General features: G+C 42.2%; 1 protein-coding gene across 1 annotated transcript in view; it reads right to left on the reverse strand.

The window, feature by feature from the left end:
- Positions 1 to 908: 908 nt before the first annotated feature.
- The window catches only part of LOC147737458 (uncharacterized), a 153,034-nt gene continuing 136,769 nt past the window's right edge, over positions 909 to 17,173 (reverse strand). Inside the window, exons 3-4 of the mRNA XM_086929937.1 lie at positions 10,848 to 10,928; positions 909 to 7,594 (exon numbers count right to left, since the gene is read on the reverse strand). Coding sequence (XP_086786063.1) covers positions 5,029 to 6,549 — 1,521 coding nt within the window. The 5' untranslated portion in view covers positions 6,550 to 7,594; positions 10,848 to 10,928 and the 3' untranslated portion in view covers positions 909 to 5,028. The remainder of the gene's footprint in view (positions 7,595 to 10,847; positions 10,929 to 17,173) is intronic.

Raw genomic sequence — 17,173 nt, forward strand, 5'->3', positions numbered from 1 at the left:
CCCTAAAATACTCTACTTGTTTAGGGCCATCCCTCTTGAAGTAGGGAACCAATGATTTAAGGATATTGATGGGGCTTTTTCTAGGCTTATACTAGGTCTATAATGGTGCTAAAATATCTGACCCCCCTGAGAGAGCTCACCTAATACAACAATCTACTACTGGGCCACTGCCCTGCAACAGATGTCTATTTTGTTGGGGATAAAATGAGAGGCTTATCAAAGTCCTAATCCCGTACAAGCTTCTGATGGGGAATGGGGTGTACTTTGAAGGCATCTTTAGTATGGATACTATAAAAGAGTATGATTTAAGACCCTCCGTTGTTTGTTCAAAATATGGGCCGTGGTCCGGAAGAAAGTAGGGCTGGGTTGGCTGAACTGCATTACACAAAAACTCTAATCACCCGGTAATTTTATAGGACTCCCATATGAATTGTTTGAGACCCTACTGCACAGGTTTAACCTAGGGCATCACAAGTTTTTAAAAATATCTTCAGCTCCATGATTTGTTACTGAAAAAAGCAGGAGCAAAGGCATTTTGAGGGTTGAACTGGTTGATAGAGTCTTGATTTGCAAACCCCCCCATTGGGAAACTTTATCAGTTGTTGAATAAGCTCATGCCAGAGGATATAGAAAAACAGATAAAATGGTGGGAAGAGAAGGTTCAAGCAGGAATAGTCGTCCTCTCAGAGTCCCGAAATCTGGCACAGACAATCTTAATTTTTGCCTTTCTGCAAGTACATCTATACAAATGTACCATACGGGTGTATTCAAATACTTATTACACTTTTTAATCAAGTCATAACTATGAACAAAGAAATGTATCACAACAGGGACATATTCAAACTAGATGTTTTAGTGCGAGTCAAAACATACTGTTCGGACACAAGAGAGGCATGAGTCGGGCGTCTTCATCATCAAAAGGAACACGTCCTGTTTATTCACAGTCTTGTGAAGGCCTGGTGCATTCTTAAACAACAAGATATTACTTAAAGGCAGGTTCTTATGCCACAGAGGTGTGACAAGCTGATACAGTACATATAAATGGGGTATTAAAACAAAAAAACAATTGGGATAGGGGGTGACACCCCTGTGCAGATACCTCGTTGTGGTCTGCAGACAGGACAGGTGACAGAGGCTTTTAAGAACTGCGAAAAGGATCAGACGGGAACACAAAAGGACAGAAGCCAGGATCAACCTGGTGAGTGATGACGCGCTGCTGTTTTCCCTTCTGATTGGTGGGTTCCGTCTCAGCCTTGAAGGTCTGGGAAGGGCTATGCTCAGAACTCCTTTAGTTCGTGACTCGAGTCTGATTGCCTAGTTCAAATTCAGAAGCTCTGTAATGACCCATCCACTCCCAGCCAAAAAGGGCTTCTAGGCACTGAGTCTGAGCACAGGCAGCACTCACCACAGCAAGAGAAAACAAACTCAAGGGAGCGTTTTACACGAGCAACAGTTACATAACAAAGGGACGCATTCATATTGTGAACAGGGGAAGGTGAAGCGATTTGCCTGGAATCACAGGGTGCTGAGCCGGCGCCTGGACTCGTCTGATTGACTAGTTCCAAAATCAGCAGCTCTGTAATGACCCATCCTCTCCCAGCCAATAACATGGAGCACTTCTAGGCACTGACTATGAGCACAGGAAGAGCTCACCACAGCAAGAGAAAACAAAGGCGAGGGAGTGCTTTACACAAGCACCAGTTACATAACAAGTTATACGTTAAAGGCAGCTTACCTGTGCCTGTACCTTGGTGCAGAAGATAAGCGCTCATTTCTTGCCAGTCTGCCATTCTTTTCAGCAAACAGGACAAACAAGGGACGCCCACCACAGGTTTAGCCGAAGCGAAAGCGGGCGACCTCACGGGAACACACACGCAGTCCTTACGCACTGCACATGCGTGCGGCCAACTTTGCCTGGGGCATGGAGCGCGTGGCAGTGTCCGGGGCTCCCGTGAGCTGAGGGAGCCCCGTGTTTTTGGAGCCTGTAGCAGAAAGAGCCCGGTGATGGGGGGCGGGGTGTGTGCGTGTGTTTGTGTGTGTGCGCATGTGTCTGCGTGTGTGTCTGCGTGTGTGTGTGTCTGTGTATCTATGTGTCTATGTGTGCCTGTGTGTGGGTGCGTGCTTCGCGCGCTTTCGCCAGGGCGAGACCTAAAAAGTTGTATTTATAGAATGAATTTAAATCAATCGACTACCTAGCAAAACTGTCACTAGTAAATCTATTTCACAGTTTTCTTAGTGTAACACCCTCTTGTAAACATAGCTAACTCACAGTTCACAGGTATTTTTCAATCAGAAACCTTTTTATAGTTTTGACAAATATATACAAAACAGGTGTCAGAAAATCTGACAAACATACAAAACGGGTGTAAGGAAGTCGACGTTTCGGTCTTTAGTAGGTCATACAGATCCATAAGACCATCCTCAGGACACAGCGTTGCTTAGTATCCAACCATTCCAACCACAGAATAAAAACGATATACACAACCATGAATATCCCCTGGGTCTAAAAGTATTGTCTGCTCACTCCGCAGTCCAATTTCAGTGACTGACCCATCAAGCATGCCTAATCAGAAAGACAAGCCTCAAGATACTACAACTAAAACTACACCAATATGTGTGGGAAAGAAAACCAATTGAAAACACTCAATGTGCCCATAGTGCACAAACCTGTGACCAACACAGCAACATAGAATCCTTACTCTATATATCCAATTGCATTTCCATCCTGCCTTCTCAAACATGTCTCTAAAGCAAAGAATAAGGTCAATATTAAAATTCAGAATTGTAACTCATTTCATCATAGGAAGCCAAAATCAATCAAAGGCCAACAGAGCAGTCACTCTTACCTGTGTCAACAACAACCATTTTGTAGCTGTAAAAATGGAAGAAAAGAAAAATCAAACTAATCTAATCACTGCCGACTTCATCTATCCATATACTCTCTTACAAACCAGACAACTAATATTGTACTCACATTTCGTATTATGCATGAAGAATCAATCTCCAAGTCCGTTTGAAACCGCCAGCCTCACGCTGAACTTTAACCCTGTTTACGTGAGAGACGGCGTGGCGTGACCGCCATCTTGGAAGTATTAATAGACTATTACGGCAGATGACTGAAGCATTGCACTCATAAGTGCAGAGAATCGGGACAGTGAAAAGTAATGGATTACATAATCAGTAAAATACAACGGGAGAATAAGCCATCCCCCTTAAGGACAGATCAGCATTTAGGATATCAATTAGTCAGTGGCTCGATTCAACCAAAACTAAATATGTTGTGACAATACTTGGATCGTAAATGAGAAGCCCACAGTTCTCAGAACATAAGAAACCACAGGACCATCTGTTTCGTTAAAAATCCAACGCAGACCAGACAGGATAAAGTTCTTCAGTACATCACAGCAGCAAATGCCTCGCAAAAATATCACAAAAATCTAGTGATACAGTGTTGCCAGAGTATATCACTCCAAAAAAGAATTGAGTCCCTTCTCTACAGTCTTAGCAGACCAGATCCATATGTTTTCCTTCAGTGTGAGTAGGGGATCAACATTGCGTCACTGTCTAGAACCCTTAACAATCTCTAGTACAAACCATTGCATATCTGTTGGAACATGAGACATAAGCAAGTAGTGCTCTACAAGAGGTGCAGTTGTTCCTTTGCATCGTATTCGTGTTTGATGTTGCATTATGAGTTTTTTCACCTCTTGTGCAGTTTTCCCAATGTAAAATAATAGGCACGGGCATTGGATACAGTATATTACATTTCTCGACAAACAGTTAGAATGATGTTTCAACACCTATTGCTTATCGTTCAGAATGCATGATTTTACCACTAAAGTGGTAGAACAGGCGGCAGTGCCCACATGGGTAATGATCCACCACTTGCATAAGGCCCCACATATCCTGTAACGCTGGAGTTTTAGGTTCACTGTATGCCCTAACTAGATGATCTCTAAGATTTCCCCCACGTTTGAATGCAAAACGCGGTTTCTCTAATTGTGAGTCAACCTTTCTTATCAAATGCCAGTTCTTAAGAACAATTTTTCTGATATCATTGGATTCTGTGCCAAAAGTCGTCACACACGTAATCGAATTGTGATAAGCATTCTGTCCTTCTTTAACCTGTAACAGCATTTTAAAACAGATTACAAGTTGTACTACACTCTGGGGAAAATAGCTAAATGGGGTGGAACCAGAAACAAGCACTGTTCCCGATGCCATTCATACGGGGCGCATTTGATACGCTGTTTGCAACCTGCCCAGCCCAAGGTGGCCTCATTGGGGACATTACTGAGTTCCTGGAGGGAGGACTGGGACTAAGTATAGTACAGAGCCCGCAATTTATATTACTGGGGATTAGATATGAATCAATCCCTAGCCAGGCACAGACATTTGTATTTATTGTAATGACAGATTTTTGGCTAAGCTTGCCTAAGGCATGGCAAGACCTCTCAGCACCATCGGTGCAACAATGGCTCGCTCGTCTAATGGCTATTTATCATACGGATGTGGCAGTATATGCAAAAAAAAGGCAAAGGGGCTAGGAGGAAAGGGTCAAGGGTGGGGGCACCTCTAACGAGTGGGTGTCTATACTTTAAGAGGGATAGTAGAGTATCTTTCTATTTTCTATAAGATGTGGGAATGGAGGCCAATTGGGTACCTTTTTCCGCAGGTGTCTTCTACGTGGGAAAGATAGGAATATATGTATAAATGTTTGACCTGTGTATAAGACGTGACATGAATTAATCTTAGGAATGGACTGTCCCCTTGGAGGGGAAAAGGAAAGCATCAAATCATTCTCAAAGCTGTTGCAAAGGTAACCCATGAAACTTAGAAGAGGGGCCTGTGAACTGTGCTTGGTAGAACCAAAGACCTATTTGAGGAATTATCGGCATCAGCTTTTTGAGATTGGAAGTAAACCAGTTTTGCTCTTAGTATAGATCGTTTACAACCACTGCAATGGATATGAAAAGTGCTTCTGGCAAAGGGTATATTTTTAAGGTTCTTCCCCCATTGTGTGTTCTCTCATGAACAGTAAGATGACTTTTCACACTGAAGATTTTCTGGCATTCCGAGCATGGGTGTTTCCCAAGTGTGAGTTCTCTCATGTGAAGTTAGACTGGATTTATAACTGAAGCATTTCTGGCATTCAAGGCACTGATAAGGTTTTTCCCCAGTGTGAGTTCTCTGATGTACAATAAGACTGGTTTTATAACTGAACTTTTTTAGGCATTCAGAGCACTGATAAGGTTTTTGCCCAGTATGTGTTTGTTCATGGTGAGTGAGACTAGCTCTTTCCTTAAAGTTTTTGTGGCATTCAGAGCACTGATATGGTTTCTCCCCAGTGTGAGTTTTCTCATGCAAAATAAGACCAGTTTTCAGCCAATAACTTTTCTGACATTCAGAGCAGTGATATGGTTTCTCTCCGGTGTGAGTTCTCTCATGTTGAGTGAGAATGTATTTACGACTAAAGTTTTTTGGGCATTCAGAGCACTGATGGGATTTCTGCCCAGTATGGGTTAACTCATGCCGGGTGAGAATGGTTTTCCGACTGAAGGTTTTCTGGCATGCAGAGCACTTATGAGGTTTTTGCCCAGTATGCGTTCTCTCATGTAGAGTGAGATCTGATTTACATTGGTAACTATTTAGGCATTCAGAGCACTGATGCGGTTTCTGTCCAGTGTGAGTGCGCTCATGTTTACGGAGATCGGCTTTTTGACCGAACCTTTTGTGACATTCAGGGCACTGATAAGGTTTCTCTCCAGTGTGAGTTCTCTCATGTCGACTGAGAAGGGATTTACAATTGAAGCGTCTCAGACATTCAGAGCAATGAAAAGGTTTTTCTCCAGTATGTATTCTCTCATGTCGAGTAAGGCTGGATTTACATCGGAAACCTTTGTAGCATTCAGAGCACTTATGAGGTTTTTCCCCGGTGTGAGTTCTCACATGTCGAGTCAGATTATGTTTGCAAGTGAAGCGTTTCAGGCATTCAGAGCACTTATGAGGTTTTTGCCCAGTATGCGTTCTCTCATGTTGAGTGAGATCTGCTTTACATTGGTAACTATTTAGGCATTCAGAGCACTGATAAGGTTTCTCTCCAGTGTGAGTTCTCTCATGTCGACTGAGAAGGGATTTTTGAGTGAACCTTTTGTGACATTCAGTGCACTGATAAGGTTTCTCTCCAGTGTGGGTTCTCTCATGTTCAGTAAGTCTGAATTTAGATAGGAAACCTTTGTGGCATTCAGAGCACTTATGAGGTTTTTCCCCGGTGTGAGTTCTCACATGTCGAGTCAGATGTTGTTTGTAAGTGAAGTGTTTCAGGCATTCAGAGCACTTATGAAGTTTTTCCCCAGTGTGAATTTTCTCATGCTGACTGAGTCTGGATTGACAACTAAAGCTCTTCTTACATTCAGAGCATGCATGAGACTTCTTTTTGGTGCTAATATCTCCAAGTTCAGTTTTGTCTTGTATACATTCCATTATGAGATAAGATTTCTTTCTGAAGTTAATATCTCCAAGTTGAGATTTTTCTAGCAGACACACCATAAGACAATACTAAATCTTATTCAGCATGTGTTTGGCATCACCCACTCAAATGTGCTGCACTTGTTGAACTTAACACTTGGACATCCTCTGTAGGCAACTTAACTCACCCTCCAACCTTAATATCAGCAGCCCCTGGTACTTATGGGGAAGCCTCTCATGGGATTATTACCTCTTCATGACATCCATGTGGATTCTCTGACCTTTTTCTCATACTTATTTTTGAGTAAATGAAGCACTGATTAGGTCTTTGGTTGGTGTTCAGTATTTCAAAGCTAGGTACACATTCAATAACGTTTTGGCATGAACATTCAGAATACTATTGTGTATCAGTAGCACCACATTTTTTCGTGTCACCCTTCTTACGGATGTCTTTGTCTGTATATAAGACTACAATGAGGATGTTATGGATTTTGCAGGTCTTGCCGGGTAAAAAGTACCCGAGGTCTCATCTAATGGGCAAGAATGATAGTGAACATGTGGACCCGGACTACAAGCAATAGGTCCTTCCCTTGGTCCCAGATATACCCACATCACTAGTTCGTAACTAACAGGTATCTTAGTCCTAACCTGACTACCTGTCTTTTAAGCAGCTTCGTTTACACTATAAGTGACAAACATATATTTGTTTTTGATTTAAAAGCAATTCACTGGATATGGTGCTCAGGTGTTCCATTTGCTGAGGTCTGTTAAAAACTGTTCAAGTCTCACTTGTTTGGTGTGTGTTATCTTCTCTTGGATCGATTAGAACTTTAGACTGATGCTTGTCCTCTCTGGTTCAGACAGATGGTCTTCCTGCCCTGGATTAGCATCTCCAGGGCATTCTTCATATACCATTAGAGCAGTAGGAAATCTATTTAGAGAAACTGCTTTCACACTCTGTATTTTACTCTAATCCAAGTTCCTCACCACTTCTTTTTCCTGGATACTTTCCTCTTGTTGGAGCTCTGAAGCAACTTTACATCTTTAGCATTGGTCCTTTAATAGTTTTCAATTATTTGCTTATTACGGACTACCATTTTGTCTTCTATGCCCACTCTTCAATCACCTGTGGATTTAAAACCAGAGATTGTTTAAGAATGCAAACTGTAACAAAGGAATAACATTTATTAGCTAATACAGACATCCACAGTCTGAGTTCATTTTGAGAGATGGATGAGAGCGATGAGAGGGCTCTAGGCATTTTCGAGATAGAAAGCTTGAGAACACTGGAACACTAGATTGAGGAGGTCTAAAGATGGAAATTCTGATGGACAGTTTTGTGCACATCAGAAATCATCAGTAAGCTAATCAAGTGTCTGATCAAAACTTCCTCCCTCTCACTGTGCGGTATACCTCTTCGCACAACTCCCCAAACCAGGCAAGTAATCTCTCAAAGCGCAAGCACGCACACCCTCATAAGAGTCTCCCCTTCCCAGCACCACAAACAAGGCTACTTCTCCCGGGCAAGCATGTGTTAACAACTTAGAGTCGACAATAGACAAGAATTTTGGAATATCATGGCAAACCTTAAGCAGACGGTTGAAATAACTACGAATGAGGAAACTAGGAGACCGCATAGATCTCCAACCACCACAAACACACAGTATCAAGCACACCTAGATGGATCTCTATGCCTTTGCCAAACACAACTATACGCCTCAACAGGACAACAAACCAGATGTTAGAGGTGGACATTGATGACCTTTGCCAATGTTACATAACTTGCTCTCACCACACAAACAACTTATAAAATACACACTATAGCTATAAATACTTCTCTGGAGCAACAAATCATAGCTTCTACTATGACCCTCTCAAAAGTAAGACAGATCACCTTCATCCCAGGTAATCAAGATAGAAAAAGAGAGCCTAAAAAGACACTGAAGAGCTTACTGCACAACTGAAATCAGCTGCTAAATATGCCAAAGACAAAGCTGACCCCATCCCGTCACATAATCTAGACCAGGGGTGTGGAATTTAATAAAATATCTACTTGTCCATAGGAAGGTTGCTTCAGAAATCTACTTGTCCTGTAACCAAATCCACTTGTCCCTTTAGTGCCATGAAGTGTGGCGACAAATTATGGCAGTAATCTCCATATATAAGAGCTCTGATATAGCCTCTCTGATTATGCCAGGGCGCATACCATGATAGTGTTTGAATACTTGCAATCCCCTTATGTTGCCACATTTCCGCAGATCTACATACTGGGGCTGAAGGTAGTGGTACACAATAGTTCCAGTGTTAGAATGCCCTTTTGTGTCTGTGCAAACCTACTAAGTTGCTGTTTTAAGGTTTTCAACAACTCTTCTCTGATCTTTTCCCATACTGAGAAATGTTGGAAATGTACTCCTTACAATGGCAGATGTAAACTTTCTTACAGAGTTGGGAAAAAGAGTGGTTGGAGGGAAAGTTAACTTGCAAAGCTCAGATCTTCGCATGAGCTAAGATACACATGCATATTTGCTCATGCCAAAATGCAGTTCACAAATATTTTCGAGGAGTACTATTTCTTGTACTAGTTCTGTAAATTCTTGGGAATCCTCGAAAGCGGTATAGCTGCACTTAATGCAAGGACATATACTCTGTGTGCACTTTTTAGACTTTCTTTAATAATTGGTTGTCTAATTTGGTCTGGCGTTGACCATGACGTTTTGTGTTTATTAAAATGTTGTCTCTCTCTGTATCGGCTGGCTTCACTGTGAGTGACAGCATTCTGCTCTTTCACAAGGAGCATATCGGCACACAGTAGTTTTGCTCAATGCCAATAACTACTGTGGCAGAACATGTTATTTGAGACCAAAAACAATTGTTGCTTTTGCCAATGTTTTTTATAATGGTGAGAGCCCGGCAGTTCTCACACCAATAAGGTTTTACAAAAACCATGCCAAAACAATTCGCATATTGCTAAAACTAAAAAGCTGATCACCAATTTCAGACCTACTGGCTTTGCTGATGCTTGTTTATTTTTGTTTCTCATAATCTTACTGAAACTGGTTACAATGATTTCCCATAATGAATAGTTTTGGGAAATACTAGCATGCATCAACACATGTTACTAAATGATGCTGCAGCTGCAAAGAAATGGTATCTGAAATGTTATAGTAGTTTAGCGATTTTTTTTTTGCTTTCATTTATTTATGAACATTTTATTTTGAAAGCAGAGAATCATCAATCTTGCTTTCGATTTTCTGCAAATATTTGCATCAAATAGGAGCATTCTGGGAGCATTATACATAGCCTCATATTGCCAAACTTTGAAAACGTGAGCAGACGTTCCTATAGTGGAACCACGGTAAGTAGTGCAGTTGGAGCTTACAACATTTACTCTAGCCCTAATAATAAATGCTTTTATTTAATGAACCATAAATACAAGCTTGAACAGCATTAATATATGGACAAAAATATTACCTTAACTGCAGACAGTGCCCTTCCCTGATCCATAATGTGGTAATGCAAACTGGCAGCCAAAGGGTTTGTGCTGGAGGGGGTTGGGCCTACTTGTCCCAAGGACAAAATTCAAATGAAAACTTGTTGCCCTTGGCCTCAAACAATATGTCCTGGGCGTCGGCCTATAGGAATTCCACATCCCTGCTAGACACAACAATCCTAACAGTGACCTGACTAAATAACTCTTCCACACCACTATTGGATATCTTAGTTCCACCTAACTACAACATCATTAGACTGGACCACACACTACAACCAAGTTGGGGTCGTGTGGGCTGCGTGCATTCACAGATCAGCCTTACAAATCAAACGATTCCAAATGAAGAAGATATCCTCCTGTGAACATATGGGAGTTGAAGTCCTCATGGGTTAGGGGGATTTATTCCCTGACCAAATTACATATTATCTACCACCCTTCTGGAGACAAACAGACCCTCGTGAGCAATTAACAATCACAGTACAGACCTTAAGGCACCCGAACACAATCTTTCTAGGTGACTTCAACCTAAATTGCAATTAAATTGAGGACCCACATGTGACTGCACTAAATCTTTTTTCAAAGACCATAATCTGGTACAATCATGCAATCAGGGGAGAGGAGTTGGCCCAACGGCTAGGGCGGTCAATCTTGTATCTGGGGAACTGGGTTTGAGTCTCTGCAATGACGCTGAACATACTGCGATTCTGGGCAAATCATTTAATCTTCCTGTGCCTAATAAGAATGAAAAATAAAAAAACGTGTCCTCATGTAATGCAACTGGTGCTATGTAAAACGCTCTGATACCCGATCTGGGTCAAGATTGCGATATATATAACTCTTTAAAAAAAACATGCACAGGTCGAACACACAGCAAAGGAACATCACTAACCCTTATCGCCATGGCAGAAGCTCTATGCATAGACTCCATAACGGCATGTGATTCACAGCATCTCATTCCACATCTCAGCTCCTGTAGCAAAGTCAACAAGATAAGAGGTTAGACCTAGACTGTGGGTCAGGGATACTAGAAATAAGAATAGAGATGATCTGTATGATCTATGCCAAAGAAAACTTCAACCCCAGGAAAGCATTTCCGATGCTCACAAACTCATGGAACACAACAGAACTATGAATGACAAAATGGAAAAATGGAGACGGTAGCCCCCCATCCCCTAACAAAAAAGGATTAAAAACAAATGAACACAACCTTGGTAGAACGGTCACCAAAATGAAGAAAGAAGCAGACTCCGATTTGCAGAGAGACGATGGAGGCTAGCACCCTCACCACACCTAAAACAGCTCAGAACTCTGAAAAATGTATATAAAAAATTTATATTTATTTATTTTTATTTATAGTGTTGTATCGCGCGAACATGACCCTTGCGGGTATTGGAACACTTTACATGACGAGAGGCAGAGTTAATAGAGTTAAAAGCTTGATTTCAATAATAGTAAGCAATAAGATGGTCAAGCATCATAAAGAGTAGTTAGTATGGTTACATTTTAATGAGCATAAATATATTGTCATAGGGTAAAAACTTAGTCAGCAGAAAAGAATTTGCTTCTTTTTTGAAGGCGGTGGTAGAAGAGATTAGACAAACTTCCGGTGGTAGAGAATTCCATATCTTAGGTGCGACCACCGAGAACGCGCTGGCGCCTGTTTTCTTTTTATGGGTTCACTTGGTTTCAGAAGCAGGGTGTGCGCACTTCGCAAAGGTCTGCAGCCCCCTCACTGTTTAGCTTTTGGGCCTGATATCTGGAGGTATTGATGTGTAGCACTTTATGAGTCATGCATGCAATTATTTGTTGAATTCTTGCTTCGTACAGTCGCCAGTTCAGGGATTTTTGTTCCGGAGACAAGTATGGCTGCCGTGATGAGGGAGGCTCTTAGAGAGGCCAACTTGTATCGAGGTAAGCCACATGGAGGGGCACTACCATAATCCAGTCTGGGCAATACAAGAGTTTAGACCGCTTGTTTTAGGTCTTCATGTGGAAGGTAGGGTTTAGGTTTCCGCAGAATGCTCAGCTGCCAATTCGCTCCTTTAGTGACTGCGCTAAAGTGATCCTGCATATTCAGATGTTTGTCTAATGTAATACCCAAGGATCTAGCGGAGTGTATGATGTGAGGAGAGTAGTTGAGGGCTGCAAGAGGTTTCAACCAAAGATCGATCTTGGGGATGTTATTCGGCGGTGAGATGAGAAAGAATTCCGTTTTTGCAGTAGTGAGTTTCAGATGGTTTTCTGTGAGCCAGTCAGTCAGTGTACATATTACAGTGGATGGCAGCGGATTTTAAGTGGTTTGCCAGGGGTTCCAGGAAAAGATTGAAGAGAATGGGTGAGAGAGCAGATCCCTGTGATAAGCCAAGAGTGATCGCATGGGGCTTAGACAGAGATGGATTAATTTGGACTGTCTGAGATCTGTTTTAGAGGAATGAGGAAAACCATTGCAATACGACCACTAATAAGCCCATCCTTTGTTCCAATAGTTTCAGTAGTCTATCGTGATTAACTGTCAAAGGCAGCCATAAATTTGAAAAGTAGCATGAGGGATGATTCATTTAGATCCAGTGATCCAGTGTTACTATGTCATCCACAAAATGAGTAAGTGCAGATTCAGTGCTGTGACCTTGACGGAAAACTGATTGGTGTTGGTCAAGGAGTTAAAAGGAGTTAAAAGTTGTCTATGTGGTTGTAGAGTTGGATATAGGCACATTTTTCTAAGGAGTTCACAAGAGTAGGGATGTTGGAGATGGGCTGAAAGTTATTAGGATCAGAGCAGTCTGCCTTTTTTAAGCGGGGGTTACTTGTCCTGCTTTTAGGCAATCAGGGATAGTGTTTTGATGTAGCAAGGCATTTACTATCTTAGACCATAGGGGAGAATGAAGGTTTTGATCTCTTTGAATATAGATGGAGATAGAGGGTCAGTGAAGTGATTAGATGGGTTTAATGATGAAAGGATTTTGTAAATGTCACTTTCGTTGATTGAGGAGAAGGTGTGGCAAGAGGCATTGTTTTTGGAAGGGTGCCTGGATGGATCACTACCTTCAGTATACTTGGTGGTGAGTAAAAAACTGAGTGAGGAAGCCGGTAGTAGTTTATTCACTACTTGTAGTTCAGTCTCGATCTTTGTGGTTTTTTCCATGAAGAAGGCTGCCAGTTTTTCACAGTTTGGGAGGGCGCTGGTTCCGGCGTGACTGCTGCTTGACTATTTCAAATAGTTTTTGGGCGCATTTCTGGCTTGGTCAAGCTGTGCTCTAAAGAAATTAGCTTTCATTTGCCTTATTCTTCTGTTGTATGTGTTCCTCATTGATCTTAAGCATTTTAGAAGTTCTATGGATGGAGAGGATCTCCAGGCTCTTTCTGCTAATCTTAGATTACGTCTTTCGGTGTTCAAGTTGTGGGTGAAACACAAAAACTGAATAGACAAAGAAATCCTCAGCACACCGTCAAAGGTGTATCAACAATTTGTTAAGTGCACGATGTAAGCACAAACTATACACAAGTTATTTCAATTTTTTTCCAACCCACAAAGGGATTCAGTATCTTGCGCGATGTCAATAAGGCAGTCCATGCATCTGAGGGATCCTATTTTGTCCCAAAAATGTGAGCTTGTGAGTCGGACGGTCTTGTCCCAAACGTCGCTCTCCGTGTAGCTCGAGGACGATTTCCCTTTGCAGCGGTGGCTGCAGATTGTGCAGTTGCACACTCTTGACCCTGCTGGAGTCAAGGAACAGTTGTTGTTAGACCCGTGGCCCCCTGGACTGTGGGCGGAGAGGTGGGGCCTTGATTGCTGCTGAGCAAGGCCCAGGGGGAAATCTCCTGGGGTGCTGGGGACTCAACTTCTCCTTGAGGGTGTTATGCGGAGCATGGGATGCTGCACAATATCACAGGCAATTACAACACATTTGACACAAAGGGTTTTCTGTCGAGCTGCATGTGGCCTGGTCCTACTGCTGCAGGCCATTTAGGTCGGCAACGGGGGGGCGAGGAGCTGTTCACTCTGGAGTCACTTGTGCAGTCACTCTCACTCTGCAGTTCACTCTGCAGTCACTCTCACTCTGCTGTTCACTCTGCAGTCACTCGTGCAGTCACTCTCACTCGTGCAGTCACTCTCACTCTGCAGTCACCCTGCAGTTACTCTCACTCTGCAGTCACCCTGCAGTCACTCTCATTCTGCAGTCACTCTGCAGTCACTCTCACTCTGCAGTCACCCTGCAGTCACTCTCACTCGGCTGTCACTCTCACTCGGCTGTAACTCTCACTCGGCTGTAACGCTCACTCGGCTGTAACGCTCACGCTGCTGTCACGCTCACGCTGCTGTCCCGCTCACGCTGCTGTCACTCACGCTGCTACTCATGCAGTCGCAGTCACTCACGCTGTTACTCATGCAGTCACTCACGCTGTTACTCATGCAGTCGCAGTCACTCATGCAGTCACTCATGCAGTCACTCTCGCTGCTGTCACTCTCACGCTGCTGTCACTCATGCTGTCACTCACTCTGTTGTCACTCATGCTGTTACTCATGCAGTCACTCTCACTCATGCTGTTACTCATGCAGTCACTCATTCTGCTGTCACTCATGCAGTCACTCTCACTCATGCAGTCAAAGTCAAAGATAGCTTTATTCGATTACAATGTTAAAATCATAAAAGCACAGTTCAATACATACATACATTAGGAATATTTTTATCTTAATAAGAACCCTAATTCATTCATAATATGGGGAGTCACTAAAAGAACACTAAGGTGTAACAGTAGCATGCTTTAAATACAATCGCTTCCGAATTAGAAATGTTCGTTTGGAATATAAGACTAATGCATAGTCGATCTGCATCTAATAATGGACTTAAGAAACAGATACAACATGTATCGACATTTCATCATGAAGTTGTTGGATTTTAATCAAAGCTGGTCTGCACTGTCTCAGACCCCAGATTTTTAACAATGGTAACAAATACCTCTTTCTACTCCACATATAAAATTTACAAAATAAAATACAATGTATTAACGATTGTGGAGATAAGTCATCGCATGGACAGTTAATTAGATGTTTTGACCAGTCATTAATGGCTGGAAAAGTAATCAGCCTAAAGAAACTGCCGGTTCACAATCATGCTAATAGCATCCTTGTGTAACAGGACTGATCGGGGGACTGATAATTATGTAAACCGGGTCCCTGAATTAAAGAATAGTGTTGTAAAACAGAAGCCTTCTTGCCCTCTACCTTCCATCGTTGATCATCCAGAAAAGGTAAACAATGTTCCTTCAAGGTTCTTCTGGAGATCAAGGACGGTGTAGTTGGTGTACTAAAGAATTCTGGGTGACCAAGTTTAACCAAGAAATCCTTAACATAACTGAGCCACTGAATATTTTTTTACCCTACATGTTTAATACAGTCCTGAAGGATGGCCCTGTTAAACTCTGTAGCCAATGAGGTCCATATTTTATGCCAGAGCAACACTGGGCTTATCCTAACTAAGTCTGAAATGTGAACCAGTGCAAGTTGTTTATGACAGACGTAAGTGGGGGTAGATTTGGGGACAGCTAACAAATAACGCAGAAAGCTATTTTCACTTATTTGTAAGGCCCTGCAATCAGCGACCCCCCAAATGTCAGCCCCATACACTGTCGTTGATACACATTTGGCTTTGTAAATGTCTAACAGGATGCGAACTGGTCTTCCCCCCAACTGATTAGAACATTTTCTAACAGCACCAATAGCGCGAGAAAAAGCTAAGTTTCTTGAGGTAATTGCGGAGGTCCACCTCTTTTATTAAAAACAATCCCTAGATAAGAGAAGGTATTAGTTAAACCTATCTTCGACTGTTCTAAAAAAGTGTTGCATGAGACTTTATTTTTAGATGAGCAGCACATGGTAAAAGTTTTCCCAATGTTAATCTCTAGGCCCCTAGATCCCATATAATCTGAGAAACTAGTCAATGCTTTCTGTAGGCCTTGTAACTTGGGTTCTTGCCATTATCACTGCATCATCTGCGTACTATAAAATTGGTACTGCAGCACTATTAACTTGGGGGTAATCCACCTCTAATATTTTGTTAGATGTTCAGCCACATTGTTAATGTACAAATTGAAAAGAAAGGGTGCCAGGATACAACCCTGGCGGACACCTTTCTTTATTGGAAATTTAGTGGTGCATTCACCCTTCTTGCCAAATCGCACCTTAGCCCCTACTCCTCTATATAATTCTTTAAGAAAATTTAAAATATTATAATCAATACCAAGGTCAGCTAAAGTGCCCCACAAAATATCATGACTTAGACAGTCAAAGGCTGAGCTGAGATCTACGAACGTAATAAATAAGTTCCCCTTTTTTGCCACGTGTATTTTCCTATTAACATTGCCAGGTTTAAACCTTGCTCGACCGTGCCAATGCCCGACTTAAACCCGTACTGGAATTTGGATAGAATGCCCTCGTCTTCCGCCCATGTTTGCAATCTATTTAGGATAATTCGACCTGCGACTTTCATCAACGAGTCGAGTAAGGAAATGGGCCTGTAGCATTTGGGATCAATTTGATCTCCCTTTTTAAATATTGGTATAACTACCGCTTCCTGCCAGGTTGATGGAAATCCTTTAATGTTACAGCTGTTAAGTACATTAGTCAGGAGCGGGGCCCATAAGTCAGTGTTATCCTTGAATATATCAATAGGTACCCCGTCCGGGCCTGGAGCATTGCTGTTTAAACTTTCAGCGATTACCTGTTCTACTTCTTTTAAAGAGAAGACTATCTCCAAGGGAAAGAGATCCGAAGCAGCGGATTACATAGGTACTAAATAGCCGATGGACTCTGCTCTGACCAGGTCATCTTCCTTGTATAACTCAGTGAAATGGTCAACCCAGACAGACTCATCAATGGCCACCTCGACCGGGTCAGTTTTTCTATCGACGAAGAACGGGGCATTTACCGCCTTCCAAAAAGCGGTATTATCTCTCAGCGAGGACGCTTTAGACAATGCATCCCAGGCAGCCATCTTTAGTTCCTTTTTGCATTTTTTTAAAGCAATTTTATAAAATGCCCTGGCAGACCTAATGCCTGACCTATTTTTGGGTACTGTTTTTAGGGCTTGCATTAATAAAGAGTGAGTTCTACTACACTCTGAGTTAAACCAGCCGTCTGCCTTAGGTCTCTCCCCTTCCCGTATGGTGCCTGTTAAGTTGCTACTGATCTGTGCGCTGATTTTACAGAATGCTGCT

Source organism: Lissotriton vulgaris, chromosome 1_1, assembly GCF_964263255.1.
Source record: "Lissotriton vulgaris chromosome 1_1, aLisVul1.2, whole genome shotgun sequence".
Taxonomy (NCBI): domain Eukaryota; kingdom Metazoa; phylum Chordata; class Amphibia; order Caudata; family Salamandridae; genus Lissotriton; species Lissotriton vulgaris.